Here is a 16371-nt window from a genome sequence, read left to right as displayed (position 1 = left end):
ACAGAGGCAGGCTGGATGTTTGAAGTGGGGAGATCCTTGAAGGTGTTTGCTGGAAAATGCTGTCAGAGGTAAAGCAAGGAAAAAAGCATACGTTTGCAGGTTACTGCCATCGGTTATGACGAGCTCCGCTGATTCAGTCCATTCCCAGCTCTTGGCAATTTAACTGGGTGACTCTTGAGGTCCAGACAAGGGACCTAATAATCTAAACAGAAACCAATACATTCATAGCTGCTGCATTCACATTTGTTCTGTGCTGATTTTGTGATGCTGTCGCTTCAAGCGCGCTGTCAAGAGTGATTTTTAAACCGGTGTTAGTAGGGTGCTTAGTGCTGCAGTTCCTAACAGAAACTTGGTTATCCCAGCTCAGAAAGCAGTTACAAGTCCTTGTGACCCAGGCGGTTTTGCTTGGGTACAGCTTGCTTTCAGAACGCCTCCTCTGCACAGGGAGCTGCTCGTGAGCAGCCAGTTCAGAGGCCACAAGTTATTTGTAGCGAGTTGTGGAGATTAACTTCTGAATAAATGAATATATTGGAGGAAATCCTAAGCTGCTTGCGGGGTGTTTGCAAACAGAGAGCACCTTCATCAAAGAAATTGCTCGGTTTGAATAATGCGAGCAGCTCAGAGCCCGTTTACCTGCCTGTGAGGGGAATGGGGAGGCTTAATTGGCAAATGCTTGTGTTGTGCTTTGAGACAGCTGTGTGAGAGGCAGCACGAGAATGAAGCGTTACCTTTGCGGCTCCCAGGGTTGTGATTCCTTCTCTAGTTTGTGAACGCTGCCCTCTTCCAGGGCTGCACAAAGAAGGGGTGCAAGGGGTGTTTGGGTTAGTTTGCCACACGTGCGTGTGGAGGAGTCCTGTGTCTTTGCTCCCACAGGCACGGGGCACCCTGGCTGCATCCACCCTGCAGAGCAAGCCTTGGCACCCAGCTCCCAGGCTGCAGGCATCCAGGGGTGCCCTGGGGGCATTACAGACCCTGGGTGCCCAGGCGGAGCTGGGTCTGCTTCAGCTGATGGGGAATATGGCCCTTTTCCGCCAAAAAGGCAGCAGTGTTTTAGTTTAACTTAATGTAGCTTTGCTGGGAAGACAGTGAACATCTTCTGAGGAGTGAGACTGTGTGTGCAGCCACGCTGTACAAGTCACCAGCTGCTCTTTCAAATGAGCTCTGAGAAAGCTGCAAGTAAACATGCAGATGTGGAATAGCAGATACAGTTCTTCTGCAGCTGGGCTGGGAAGTGCTCCATAAATACCTTCAGATAGTACTTAACAGAGTGTCTCAGTACTCAATATCCAGAGAGAATCCTTCTCACATCACCATTGATTTCTGGGTTAGGGCTGAGTATCTCTGGGCGCAGAATTGGACCAAATCACAAAGTAATAAAATAGCATATTTATAAACAAAGAGCGAGCGTTGCGTCTTCAAGTTACCTTTGCAAAGCTCCTGCCTGGGAATTGGCATGGCTCCTTCCAGTCGAGGGATCTTGGAGGCAGATTTGCTGCATCACAAGCTGCAATTGTATCTGTGAGGCTTTGAAAATGAACGCCAGTGTCTCTGCAAACAGGATACCACTTGTGAGGTTTAATTGGAACCAGTCATGTCTGAATGCTGCAGACTTTGAAATAACGTGAGTAACCTAAGAAAGCCATTCAAAACGTATCTACAAAGAGTATTCCCCAGATACACAGGGGTGAAGAGCTTACTGGGATGAAGGCCCAGCATGAGATTCTGCTCTGAACTTGAACTGAAGGAATTTTGTGTGTGTGCTGTTTTGAAGACATTTGGGTGCTTCAGATATCTTCCTTCATCTCCTCTCCCCAGCTTGGCAAGAACTAGATGCAAAAATATTGTAAGGCAGGCTTTTGCAAAGGGGGAATTGAGTCATGGAGAAGCTGAATGCCATATATTTAAAGTCAGTGTTTGTCTTTGCACTTCACAAAGCTGGTGGTTGGAGGAGGTGGGGGGGAAGTGACACTGGATCATCTTCTATAACCCTGTAAGAGCTGTGTAGAAACAACTGACCTGTTTGAGGATTTAATTTCAGCTTTTGCCACCTGTCTGTGAAGCCCTAGCTTACAGACTCAGATGTGCTCATGTTTGGGTACAACAGTCTGCTCGCTCTTCCGTAAAGCCAGTGGGCACCGAGAGAAATTCTCTCTGGAAGTAAGTGGTTATCGGGTATCCCTTTGCACACATGCAGATCTATGAATTTCTTGTCAAAGGGTTACCCACACTGCCTTGGTTGTACTGATGGGGTCTGTGAGGACTGAGATGAAGAAAACCCGCTGGGCTGTGCCCTCCATGGTTTTGGTGAGCACAGGTAGGCCTCTTCCAACGCAGCTCTTCGGCTCTGGTGCGGTGAGCTGCGCTGGTAGCTGTACTGCAGCAGCACTAGCAGCAGGGCACAGTGTTCCAAAGTGTGCAGGGTTTGCCAGGATCTCATCCCTGCTGCAGAATTACTCTGCAGTCTCAGTTCTGGTTTGCTTGAAGTTCACTCCCTAGAGCACAGAGCTGCAGGAAGAGCCTGGAAAATGTGACAGGAAAGTGAACCAGTGCCATGCTGCCTCTCCGAGCTTGTGAAGGCTGTGGAATATTAGCTCAGAGGCCCTGGAACTGCTCCCTGCGCCTCTGTCAGTCCTCTGGGTTTTGTGATGTTTGGCCATCGCTGTGTGCTACTTCAGCCTTGTTCTCCTAGAATTTGGGAACTGGGAGGGAGGGTTTTTTGTCTTGTTGGGGGTTTGCTTTCAGTAGCTTCTTCGAGAGGTCTTGAGTGGATTATGTGTTTCCTGAAGAACTGCATAGAAAATCAGCATGAAGTTGAGAGACTTGGGAATTCATCTTGCCCCTAAGAAATGGGTGTTTTGTGAGCCTTCGGAGAATGCAGTCATCAACCTTTGCATGTTGAGTTGAGACAGTGAGTAACAGGGATCTGCCAGGAGGTGCAGCCGAAACTCATGAAACCAGGGTGTGTTTAGAGTGGAGAGACTTGTGTTTATGAGCATGAGGTGTATGAAGGGGATGAGGCAGCAGAGATTATTTCTGGAAGGCAAGAATTGGTGCTGTTGCAACGCTTAAGGATCCTTAATGTGGCAGTAGTTACTGTTTCTGGGCATGGAAAAAAGGGCACAAACCCCATCGTAGGAGGCTGAATGCACTGTTTTGCAGACAGTTTCCTAGGAGTGCTTGCTGCATGTTTGCTGGTTTGGTGAGAGCAGTGAAAGCATTTGGTTTGGAAGGGTCATGTCCAAAGAATGACGTTCTCAGTGAACCTCACGTTTGTAAGAAATCAAAATAATTATCTTTTAGAATAGAATACTTCAGTTGGAAGGGATCCACACCCATCGTGCAGTCCAGCTGTGTGACCAAAAGTTAAAGCATGGTATTAAGGGCATTGTCTAAATGCCTCTTAAACTGTGACAAGCTGGGGCATCGTCCACCTCTCTAGGAAGCCTGTTTCAGTGTTTGACCTCCTTCTCAGTAAAGAAGTGCTTTCTAATGTCCAAATACAGCATAATCATTCCAATAGACAGGAGGTGGCTTTGGATGGTGTCATCCTATGCAGAACAAGAGTAGCAGAACCAATGACTTACTATGGTGGGAAAACCTGGTCCCAAGGTAGAGTTTAACTTGGGCTGTCATGCTGTTGGCACTTCTGCAGTGTAAACCTGAAAACCTGACAAGCTTCTGAGCAGATTCTTCTTGACCTGTCAGGTTTTCTCCAAGTTGAGGTTGGAGCAAATCAGTGCAAAACACTTAAAATCTGAAGTCTGATGGGATAGTGAGTGTTCTTTTGTTGTGCTGCAGCGCATGGCAATTCTCAAAATCAGAATGAATGGAAGAGCAGATGGGCTCTGCTTAGGAAAACCCCAAATTGTAAGTCTCTTGGTGTGTATTGCCTTGTGGTTTGCTCTAGTTTTCATTCAGACCAGCTTTAGAGAGTTAATATCAACCGTTAAACCTTTTAGACTATCACCCCCCCCCCCTTTTTTTTTTCCTTTCCTCTGGTTTAGAAGTGAATAAAAGAGCTTTGTATGGTTCTTGAAACTGAGCCTGAATCAGCTCTGAACAGAATACAGTGTTCCTTTCAAAATCTTGGGAATAATGACATCATAGGCAAATTGGGCCAGAAACCGTTAACAGTATTCTTTGTGGAATGAAATCCCATGGGAGGACCTATTTCAGCAGAGTGGCATTGTTTACAAATAGATGCAGTGACAGATACAGTTGTCCCATTCTGAGGGACAGCTGAAACTGTGCCTGTAATGGACTCACAGAGTGAGTGACTGGCTCTGTAGCAAGCTGAGAGCGTGCCCTGGTGCTTCTGTGGTCAGGCTCATGCTGATGATCTCGGGGGTTGAAGGCTCTTTGGCACTGGAGAAGTGGTTGTAGGTGGGTTAAAGAGCAAATAAAAGCCTCTGTGGCCATGTGCTGTCTGTGAGAGTTGCTGGAGGTGCCAGGAGCTGTGTCCGGATGTCTCTGTTGGGCTTCATAAGCTGGGAGCTCCCTCATGCATCCCTGTGCAGAAACACCTGGGCATCGCGTACTTCCCCTTCACCAGCGTAACACGTGCAGCACGTGCAGTTCTCCCTGTTACCTTACAGTCATTTTCATCACTGGGTCTTCTTTTTCCTTCTGTTTTGTTTTTTTTTTATATTCCTCATTACTGGAAAACCATCTGCATTTCAGGATAGAAATCCCACAGATCCCTAGTGTTAACTGCTTGACTAAACCCACAAAAGCTCTGAGTTCTCTAGGTAAATAGGTTACTCTGTGCTTGAAGGTTGGACTCAGGGCTCTTCCTTGGTCATTGCCTACATCTGTGCTTCCATAGGATGGTGGGCTGTGTTCCTCCATCACCAGAGCAGGTCTCCTGGTAGCTCTCCACCTGGACAGTGCAGATGTGTTTGCAGAACCCTCTTCTAGGGACTGGATATATGTTTGTGAATCAAGTTCTCCAGGACATCAGCTTCATGCTGTAGGTACTTGGGAGAGGGCTGGGACCAGCAGTTGCTAGAGTTTTCAACTGTGTGACTCTAGGACAGGTCCCTGGGATCCCTTGGGGATCCAGATGTTCAGGAACACTGCTTAGTGGAGCCAGGGACTGGAGCAAAACAGAGATGTGATGGTGTATTTCATTTATTATTCTTGTCACTAGGCAGATGCTTTGAATTTCAGATCTGGCATTCTGGGATCTCATACAGGTGAAATTAAAAATGTAGATCAAGTACTAAAAAAGTGATTGTTTTATATGTGGTAATTTGACAATGGAAACAAATGCCAAAATGCCCATGTCATGAAAACCAGTCTAGAGTTGGCATCTCTGTGTGTTTCAGTTGGTCAGTTGGTTTTTATATGGAAGGTACTGTCAGTTAAGGCAGTGTGGACTTGATTATCCACTACTGATATGTCAATGCCAGTGAAATTCCAGCTATATCAAAGTAAATGCACTTGTTGAAAGTGTTAGCTCAGGTTTTGGGGTATGAAAAGCAATCAAAGAACCCTGAAACCCCTCAGCCACACCAGCTTTACCTGACCAAAGGGAGAGCAGCGCTGCTGCTCCATTGGAGCTTCAGGACCTCTGTGCAAGTGACGGTCACTGTGTTTGGCTGATACTTCTGAAACAAACCTGAGGCTTCCACAGCTGAAAAACATTGTTTGCTTCACTTTAAATACAAGAGAGTGGCCAGTGAGTGCGATAACTTGTGTTAACTGTGAATCAGCGCAGGGAGGGATCCATAACACATGCACAGTGCTCTGCACGTGCCTTCCAGAACAGGAGCTGCATTGATTTTAGGGGGTTGGAAGCAAGGTGCCTGTAGAATTGTAACCTTTAAAAACGCGCAGTGTAGCCCACATCACATCTGATCTGTCTGAAGTCACACTCTATTTTCAGATTTAAATCAGTTGGGTTTACCAGGCGTCGCTTGTTTGCTAAACCAGCTGCTTAATCCAGACTTGAATTTTAGGATTTAAGATCCATTGGGCAAGTCTCACCTGCCCTGTGTGTTCCCAGCTTTGTGACGATTTCTGGGTATTATTTTCCTTCAGTCAGTACCCCTGTTCTTTGTTCATGTTTATGCACAAGAAAGTTTTTAATCGGTGCTTCTGAATGAATTTCCTTTGGGAAGATCATTCCTTTTGAAGCCCCACAGTCTTAGGACTAAAGCCTCCCCAAACACCGGAGGGAGGGAATAGAGACCTTAACGCTTGCTACCCATAGCCCCCCCGTGTGTGCCTTCTTTCTTACATTGTAAAAATGGTTCATTGCCATTACAGGTAGTTTCAGTAAATCCTTTAAATGTTGCTGGTTTCAGGGGACAGTTTGGATTGTTAACAACTACAGGAAAAAAGTTGTAAACAAAAACTTGAAAAGCCTTTAGCAGGGCTGTAAAACCCTTTATTTTAGTGATAATACCATGATTTGTAGGAATTGGCCACTGCATTTATTTATAGCAACCAGCAGTAACCTTATTCAGAGCAAACCTTCCATAGAGAGACTTCCTTATTCCACCTTTCCTCCTTATTGCCCTCTTTCCTCCCCAGGACATGAGCCTCGACATCCTCACTTGACAGACATGCTTTCTGTTCTGCCTTTGCAGGAGGCTGTGAGGGCTGCTGAAGATGTCCGATAGTCTGGATATTGAAGAGAAACCTCCAGCCCCACCGTTGAGGATGAACAGCAACAACCGCGATTCTTCAGCACTAAACCACAGCTCAAAACCGCTCCCCATGGCCCCTGAGGAGAAGAACAAGAAAGCCAGGCTTCGCTCCATCTTCCCAGGAGGAGGGGATAAAAGTAAAGTATCAGCAGTGCCAATGGCTGGCTCCGTCTCTCTTTGCCTCTGTTGGTTCTTGGTTGCTGTGTTTTATTTCTGCCACTGTTTTCTTTTTGGTTTGAGCTGCAGCGCATGGTGAAGTCCTTCCAAATCTTTCTGTTGACATGACTCTGGTGACATGTTTCTAAAGAGGAGGACGTGTTTGGTCAGTTACTTTCTTGTCTTTGAAATCCAATAAAACCTGCACATGTTGTGCAGCTTGCCTTTTAAAAGTAACTTCATAGTGAAGCTGGGGAATCCTTTCCATTGGCTTTGCATTTGCAGTAAAAGCAGAGGTAAAGTTGTGGACTTTTGAAAATAGATTTGCAAAAGAGAGAGGCAATATGCCTGATGGTTTGGGTTTGGTTTTTAATGCAATCCTAGAATTACTTCCATTCCAGGAGCCAAGAGCAAGCCTCTTGTTGCTTTTGCAGTGAGAGTGCGCATAGAATGGCTTGGTTTAAAACCTGCTTGGTGTGGTTACAGCAAAAAAGTTTCTTGAACATGCAAGAAGCAGTATTTCACTTGCATTCTGTAACATGCATTTGCAGAAAGGAGTGTGGTTTGAGTTAGTGTTTTTACAGAATTAGGGGAAGGGATCTTTGTAATGCCATGGGACCTGGTGGGCTGTACCCACAAGTGCTGAGGAGCTGGCTGATGTCAGGGCAAGGCCACTTCTGATTACCTTTGAAAGGTTATGGTGACTGGGGATGGTCCTAATGACTCTAAAAAAGCAAATGTCACTTCTGCCTTTAAGCAGGAGGATCTGGGGAACTATGGGTCAGTCAGCCTCGCCCTGTCCTTGGGAAGCTAGCTGAGCAAACCCTCCTGGAAATCATTTCAACACAAATGAAGGACAAGAATGTGGTCAGGAAGAGTCAACAAGGATTCATGAGCCTCCATGTGAGCCTCTTGTGTGAAGGCTGTGCCTGCATGGGCCCGTTCCTCAGGCAGAGCTGGCCGGTTCACTCTGCAGAGTGCTTCCAAAATGTCCCCTTTCGCAAACAAAAAAAGGCCAAAATGAAAATCCCTCCCGGCTTAATTCCTGCAAGGCCTTGGGTCGCTTCTTGCCCTTACTGCCAGCAGAATGGTATTATCCCTCTCCGAGGAAACATTTCTTAAGGAGGAGGTGCTGTGTGAAACACATGCAGAAATGGGCAGCTCCAGAGGCAAACCCTCCTGGAAATGATCAGTGACATTAAAAATGTCTTGACCTACCAGACAGAGCAGTCATCGAAAACATACACGTACCATGAGTTAAAATGTGATGTGAAGGAAAGTAAGCTAAGATTTATAGCTTAATTTTGTTGCTGAAATAATAGAGAACGTGTAGCTTGGCTGGCCAAGCTGCTTGAGGTGGTTTCATGTTGGGGTTGTTTTGTGGGTCAAACCAACCTAACCTGTGTGTGCTTCACAAGTTCAGTGACGCGTTTTTTGAGAGTCCTGCTTATAAAACAGAAGGGGATTGATACAGCTGCTCTCATCTAGTGCAGTGCTTTGCAGCATCACAGTTTTACGGTAACAGTGCACCACTAGTAAACAGAACGTGAAGAAACCACTGTGGCAGGAGGGGTGTATTGTGAGGGGCATGTATAAGAAAATGAAATACCCCTGAATGCACTCAGTCATGGCTACAAGGAAGTCGTGCCTTCTTGTATGGTTTTGCCAGCTTATGTAAAACAGAAGCAACTTGAGTTGCAGGGCACAGACAGAAATGTCAGGGGTTTTAGGCTGGGGAGGGAGGAGGGTGTTTCAAGATGTTTAATTGTATATTTAATTTACAGCTTTTCAGCATTTGGACTATAGGTGTTACATCCACAGTCTGGTAGGCAAAGGTGCATGAAGCAGATGAGCCAGATCTTGGGGAATGAGCTGGAACGCTTGTCCCCGGCAGGAGAGGCCTGGAATGGGCAGGTGCTGCATTTGATGGAATGCCTAATTTTGCTTCTGGATTTGACTTTTGTTTTGAACTGAATTTGATGATCCTTTAAATCTTAATTTTCACTGCATTTGCTTGTAAATGATGAGGTGGGAGAAGCCAGTTCTGTTATCTGCAATAGAAAGTTACATATGCTGAACGGAGATGACAACTTGTAACTGGCAACATCTATCCTGAAAATTACACAACATCATCTTAAGAGATAAAAGAAGGGGAAAAGCCTTTGCATTTGTATTTGATATATTGCTGCAGTATTTACTGAATGCTAAATGAAAATAATTCATCAGTGAACATTGTGTAGGGGTGTGCAGTGCAGACAAGGGGTGACAGTTAATTTTTTAATGAGGATAAATGGAACAGTGCAGAGAAAGCATTAGAAACATCCAAACTACTCTGGACTGTAATTATGAAGAGCAGAGCATCTTCCAACTGAAGGAAGCTATAAGGTAGAGTAAAACAAACAAAATTGTCTTCATCCAGCTGGTTTTGATGTGCATAACGTGCGCATGAAGACTGGCCCTGTGTTAAGGGAATATGTCAGGCAAAGGCAGGACCTGAACAACTGTTCCCTTCTCTCCTGTTGATGTGTAGCTATGGCATGGGTATTCATTTTTGATATTATCATTAATAGATGGTGATACACTGGCCTATAGAGATCCTGATATAGAGTCCCTTTGTGATAGGCACAGTATAAACCTCTTGTGTATCTGTGGGCACTGTGATATTTGCGCTGTTCCAATCATTAGCATGTGATTTTTCCCCAGTTTCAGTGACAGATGTATTTGATAGGAAGGCAGTTCCCTTCTTGGCTATTACAGATACACCGCTACCACCAGAGAGGATCCTACAGGTAGTTCTGTACTGTATTGTTCAACCATGTAATAGTCTTGGAGCACACTGGTTTTCCAGGGAAGCCAAATGTTTCAGGTACCTGCCAGCAGGATAGATGGTTGAAGATGGATGTACTCTGTGTTTATCTGGATGTCTGGGAGTGGTCCAGAACTGCCATTGTTGTCACTATTTTTCAGAGAAATCTCTATTGAACATGGATTCTTGATGCTTCAGAGTGAAGGCAGCTTCTCTCAGCCTTTATTCACTCGTTTGTTATCAGAATCAATAAAACTGGGCTGAAGTGAAATTTGTCAATAGTATTAAAGCACAAGAGATGGCCGACCACCAGGGATGTTGCCTTCAAAAGATGTTAAAATAGAAGGGAGATGAGAAATATATGCAGCTGAGTGACTTTCAGGTCTGTCTCCTTCAATAAGATTCTTCACACTCTGTGAATACTCAGAGTGATATAAAACAAGGAATTCCTGGAGACTAATAAAGCCTGGCTTTTATGGCTATACGTCTTAGCTAATGAGCAGCTCAAATGAAGCTTTTCCAATGGCATTTATGGGATCTTGTTGCTGTGCAGATTCTGTGGTTTCTAATACAGAGCTGCTGCTTGAGCCTTTTAATCTGAGAGGAGCCTTCTCCTCAGTTGCCTGTTTTCACAGGGCTTGTAGGAACCTCATTACCTTACAGAACTTCTCCTCTCTAACTTGGCTGAGCTTGAAAACAGGCTCAAAGTACGCTGGAGAAGAGACACACATGCAAACAGGCATGCACGTGTGTGTGCTGGGTGCTTTGCTTCTGCAGGAACCCACAGAGCAAAGTCAAAACAGGACTTAGTTGCTAGATATAAAAGCTTGACGAAGAGCAGAACTGATAACAGAAATCATACTGGTTAGAAATAGCCTAAGATGACTACTTCAAGGACAGCTTGCTTTGGCAGCAGTGATACTGGTTGGAAGAAAATCAGAATGAAGTTACACCACGTAGACCTTCCCAGGCAGGGGTTGACAGCTAGGCTGGTGTATATTAGCTTGGGTCTATTTGTCAAGTGAGATGGATGTTAATTGATCTGGTTTCCACGTGTGAAGTACTGTTCTGAGCGCACCTGCTAGAGAAAATGTTTGACTGCAAAGCTGCCCAGAAAATAAGTGCGTGTTAACGTTTTGCCTCTAGCCAACAAGAAGAAAGAGAAAGAACGTCCTGAGATCTCTCTTCCTTCAGACTTTGAACATACCATTCATGTGGGATTTGATGCCGTCACTGGAGAATTCACAGTAAGTAACCACACTGCCTTGCCTGCTTACCAGAGCTTCTAGTTTTTTGGTAAAATAACCTCCTGTTGCCAGAAACGTCAGATGACAGCAGCCAGGCTGTGAAGAAAGAGACTTTCATTTGTTGGGCTTAAGATTTGGAGTGGGTTACTTCTGATTCAGGCTGCTTTATGGTTTTTTTCTCCAAGGATTGTCAGCAGAGTGTCTGTGGCAAATGAAAACTAGGAAGAACGTAGGTGTGTGCTTTTATCAGTCCCACAGGCTGCTACAGGGGTTGGTTACTCAGCGTCTTTGGGAAAGCATAAAGAAACCCACGCACATGTGCATAGTCTGGCTGTAGACAAATCAGTCCCAAAGTGCAAAGTCCAGCTGCTCTGCAGACAGCCCTTGGAGACACCAGGCAGCAGCAGCATTGTGGATGTCCATTCATTTTAATTCAATATCTTTCAAAGTATGTCCATAGGCTAGGTGGTCAGACACGTTTCTAGCCTTTATGTATTAATAAAACAGCAGTCAGCTTTTTCTGCCTGCATCACAATGAAGTGTTGGGAAAAATGAGTCTGATAGGACCTCCTTGAGGTGTGCAGGGGGCTGAAAGCGTTCTCTTTCAGACTGCTAGTTAAGTGCTGAAGCCATTAATCCTTAAAGCTAAGGTGGCAGAAAGCCTACACTTGGTTGAGCTGTGGAGGGGAGAGGAAGCATTAGCAAGCAACTCTTCGTACCATCAGCAGTACCCTGTGAGCTAAGTGGTCAGACTGTGTTAGCACCATGCGTCGAATTGTGCAGCGTGCTAGTGCTGACAGGCTGCATACACCAAACAGGATGGGACAAATCATTTGCCTGGAAAAAAGGTGGCTCGCTTTCAGAATGTGAGTCCTAACGTGACTTCATCAGTTTTTACTTTGATTGCTACTTTTGGGTCTCACAGGCAGTTCAGAAACTGTGTGTGCTACAGCAGCAATAGTAATAATAACAGTAACAGTAGAAGAAAAGACACATCTAATGGCAGCGTGTCTTCAAAGGAGGAGTGAAATTGAATTATCCTTAGTAATGAGGAGGTACAGCTACGTTTAAAGTATGCAGACTAGTTCATTAGCCTTTATAAAATAGATGTCACTTAAAAAATCTTACTTCAGAATGTGTTCTGTGCCAAACCCTAGGGCTTGATTAAATGCTTATTTAAAAAACCCAGATGTGGTCATTTTTGATCAGAATCTTTGCGTAAAGCCTTCAAAACTGTGTTTTCCCTGCTGTCTGTCCTGGTTTTCCTCTTATTTTTTCTCAGTCTCTCCCATGTGGGCACTTTGTTCAGGTTAATCTTCAATGCCATTCTCTATCTTGGAATTGTGTTACTTTCTGCTTTTGTTTTCTCCCTCTTGTATTTGCATCCCACGTTCCTATTTATCTTCTATTTTCTTTCTTTCCTTTCTTTCCCATTTCACTGCTCTCCCCATTAATGTTCAGCTGTTCTTATTCTATATTTATTCTTCTTTCAGCCTTCTGCCTTTATTTCTACCCTGTGCTTCAGACTTTTTCCTTGTGGCTCTGTGAAAATGTGATGGGTCACAAACATGTTCTCTTGTAGGCTGACTGGTGGTGAGGATCCCAGTTAGTCTCAGGCCCCTGCCAGCTGCATCAAAAAGGAGGGATGTTGAGGTGAATACGTTTGAGTCCTCAGCACAAGCACTCTCTATCAGTACTTGAGACATCAGTTTGAATGTTTTGATTGTCATCCAGTGTGTCAAAACAGGAGCATCAGGGATTTTTGATTATTGTTTTTAATTTGTTTTTGGTGTCAGATGCCCCCAGCACAGGTCCTGGCCTTTTGTAGAACAGAGTGATTGTACAATGCTAAACATGTCCAGCTTTACTGCTGTAGCACCGCTTCATTTTAAAATCTTTTTCCCTTTCAAAACAGCAGACATTAGGTGGCTGCTGTTTTACAATGACACAATACTTCTGCAGCAATACTTGTTCCTACAGTTCCTATCAGCTCCCAAGTAATCCCAGATGCAGGTGTTGGGTTGCACATCACACTAGGCATGTTTGATTTGTCCCAACCTGGATACAACCCGTGTATCAGCTGGGTAGTTACGTGGTAAGTACGTCCTGCTCAAGGGACTGCCACTAGCCATATCATGTACAGATATTCCCACTGTCTAGCGATCACACTGCCTGTCTCCTTCAGAAGTTTGGAAGTGACATGGGAATGTCCAGTAAATGTGCAAATACCTGGGGGGTTTGGTTTGAATTGTTATAGTTGTCATGCCAGTAGTGTCTGCTCCACTGCCTATGTGCAATGCATTGGGCCATTTCTGACACCTGACAGTCACACACCCCAGCTGCATTATCTGACTGCTCTTAGCATCCCAAGTCAAAGTTGCATGGACTCCTGAGTTACAGCTTTCAGGCTTGAGCACCAAGCTGTGTTGTTGCTCATGAATGCGTGTTGTATCTACATTTCACTGTGCTTGGGGCAACCACATTTGCTTAGAAGGAGAGCTTTTAAAGCTCAAAATGGAGTTGGTTGGAAACCGTTGGGTGGGAGCATGCTGCTAGAGCTTTATGTTGGTTTATTTTGAAGGAGCAGTTGCATTTTCTGCCTGGAGGAAGGAGTGTATTGGGGAGCGCATTTTGTAAGGCATGCGTTTCTGAAACAGTTTCCTGATCCCCAGTCTAGAACAAAACGTGGTCACCCATCAAGCTTCTCAGGTGTCAAGATTATGACATTAGCAAGTGGGGGAAAAGGTTGTGGCTGTAGATCTAAGGAGGTTACAGGTTATTAACCTGACCGGTCATTCCTTTAGAGTTGTCCTGATTGTCAGTCTGACACACAGGTTGTGTTATGACCGTACCCAGTCTCCCAGTGTGAAGTCTGAGTCTGATCAGCTGCTTTTTCCGCTGCTCTTTGTTGGCTCTTACGCTGGCCAGTTGTGATCCTGGGGCTGGAGAACCACTGGAAAACACTTAATGTAGAGCCGTTAAAAAATGCTGACCTGGCTTTCAAACGAGGCAAACAGCAAAAGCCCAGATCTTTCTCTGTTGTTTTTGTTTTTTACTAAAGATATCACCGGTAATTTTTCCAGTCACTTGCTTTAATCCCCAGTAATGTATTTTTATGAGGGAGAGAAAAACTGGTTTAAAAAAAGAGGAGGGGGAAAGATGCTTCCAAACATTGGAACAGTTGTGATTTTTCTGTTTCCCTAAGCCTGCCTTCCTGTAGCCTGTCCACCACCTAATCCATTTGTTACCTACCTCGTAACTCCCATTTTAGATGGGACTTCCCCATTTTGGCCCATTGGTTTCCTCCTACCACCTTCTAAGTTGTCCCACATTCTGTTTTAACTTTCTTTTCTTTCTTTATTTACGTCCATTACAGCCAGATCTCTATGGCTCACAGATGTGCACAGGGAAGCTCCCAGAGGTGCGTCACAGGCCCAAAAGAATCTTGCATCCAAATGCTTCTTTGAGATGTCATAGCACTGCAGCAGCAGGTTGATGTGTGTGCAGTAGATTTGTTGCTTGGCTTATCCCACTCTTCTTGTCATTAATCCTAAACTTTGGAGGCCCATGTCACACATTGTTTTGTGGAGAACTTCTTAGGAAGAAAGCGTTTCCCAGATTGGGGTGGCACTAAGGCTAAATGTAAATGATGCTTCAGGTGTGGTTTCTCATTCAGTAAGTCCTACAGTTTGCTGGTAGATGTTGGCTGTGCAGTAATGGGGCAATATTACAGGCTTTCAAATTTAGGAAATTATACTGGATATTTAAAGCAATTTTCCATCAATACGTTTCCAATGCAGAGCTGCAGCTTTCACTGATTGGATCAATTTTCAAATGCCACCCTCACTCATCAGATGTCTGAGAGCTCCTCCAAGGCTTTGGCACTCTCAGCCTGTTCTCCGAGTCCCTGGTTTCTGTATATTTACATTAAAGAACCGACTGAGCTACAGGAGCTCGATAAAGAGGCACCCTCAGCAGCAGTGATACAACTCAGGGTCACAATTTTGAGGATTTAAATGCAGATTCTTAACCCCACAGTGTTCCCTGGTATGCTGAAAATTAATTGGATAAGGATGGGGTTATCCTTTTAATCCGACAGCAGTGAACGTCTCAGCAAAATGTGTTTGTGTTATTAAGCATTAAAAATCCAGTGTAAAGCTCCTAAAATACACTGTGTTGTCCACAAACATAGAATAGCCTTGTTATGTCTGCACTGAATCACCAGGAAAACAAGCTAAGCCTTAACTCATTATTCCATGGAAGAGCAGGGTTGATTTAAAGATGAGCTTCATGCACTTTTTTTCCTATCACAGTCATAACTTTCTTTTCTTTTTAAAGTTGGATCCCGGTTGTAGCTCTGTATTTTGATAGAGAACAGAATGATTGCATCTGATGTGTAGGCTCCTAATTTTAATTGTAGGGTGTCAATCAATATTTCTCAAAGTAATCTTACAGGTAGCATGGGATCTTGGTAAAGATCTGTGAGGCTGTGGCTGTTAAATACTCTAAACACACATTCTTTCCACTTGACACCTGCAGGGCATTCCAGAGCAGTGGGCCAGGCTACTACAGACCTCCAACATAACCAAGCTGGAGCAGAAGAAGAACCCACAAGCTGTTCTAGATGTTCTCAAGTTCTACGATTCCAAAGAAACAGTTAACAACCAGAAATACATGAGCTTTACGTCAGGAGGTAAGTCGACATCTCGCTGCGAAGAAGGGAGTGTCAGGCCCCAGAATGAGTCAGACCAAAGTTCCACATTCAAGTGGTCAAGAAGTAGCCTTAGAAATACTCCTGTAATCAATTATATTTCTCCTTGTGTCCCCTAAATGTCCCTGAAACTGAGTTTTCTTTGTTGCTTGCTTTTAAAACTCAATAAGGTACTAGATGGAACAATCATTAGCATTTTTAGTCAGAAGCATTGGTGGCCAAAGGCTGTGTTTCCTTCTGTTCCCTCACATCCTTGTTCTTTCACAGTGTTCACACTGGGGTACAGGGTAAACTCATTCTGTGCATTTCAGGAGTTATGCATCCTTTGAGAGACAGGTTATGAACGATGAGGATTTTTGGTGATACTTTGTCATGGAGGAGAATTTTCAAGGGTTTGTGTGCAATAGCTGTAGAGAAGTTTCTATGCATAATACACAAACAAACCTAAAAAGGCTGCTATTGTGATGTAAAAGGAATGTTGCCACAGAGGATGTGCAAGGAAGAGTCAGTGTCCACAGCAGTTTCCATAGCAGAATCATCATGACTTAGGCATTGCCATCCAAAAGGAGCCAGCAGACACGATGGGGGTGTCTTTCCTTCCCTTGTGTAGAGTCTGCAAAACTGCAGCATGGCACTGTGAAAATGAAGGAGCAAGACTGTGCTGCAGCGTGTGGTTTTCTTTATTTGGCTCACTCTTTTATTTACTAGACTCACTCCTGCAGCTGACATGCCAAGCAAGTAAGCAGAGGGTTTAACTAGGTGCAGCTTATCTGGCTTTTGTGTCAACATGTTCTTTTG

The 16371-nt window shown here is 44.5% G+C and overlaps 1 protein-coding gene across 2 annotated transcripts in view; it reads left to right on the top strand.

Annotated features, from left to right (window-relative positions):
• PAK3 (p21 (RAC1) activated kinase 3) overlaps positions 1 to 16371 on the top strand; it is a 117236-nt gene that overhangs the window by 79858 nt on the left and 21007 nt on the right. Inside the window, exons 2-4 of one of the 2 annotated variants that reach the window (XM_057399448.1) lie at positions 6594 to 6790; positions 10762 to 10862; positions 15402 to 15555. In XM_057399448.1, the coding sequence (XP_057255431.1) occupies positions 6616 to 6790; positions 10762 to 10862; positions 15402 to 15555 (430 nt within the window). In that variant the 5' untranslated portion in view covers positions 6594 to 6615. Of the gene's footprint in view, positions 1 to 6593; positions 6791 to 10761; positions 10863 to 14118; positions 14284 to 15401; positions 15556 to 16371 lie in introns of those variants that run through there. The other variant, XM_057399449.1, reaches the window with a different exon arrangement.

This window comes from Pezoporus wallicus, unplaced genomic scaffold (assembly GCF_028554395.1).
Source record: "Pezoporus wallicus isolate ANWC-B61680 ecotype Strahan unplaced genomic scaffold, APGP_CSIRO_Pwel_v1 contig_13659, whole genome shotgun sequence".
Taxonomy (NCBI): domain Eukaryota; kingdom Metazoa; phylum Chordata; class Aves; order Psittaciformes; family Psittacidae; genus Pezoporus; species Pezoporus wallicus.
Note: the sequence above shows the minus strand (reverse complement) of the source record. Positions and strands in the feature narration are given on the sequence as shown.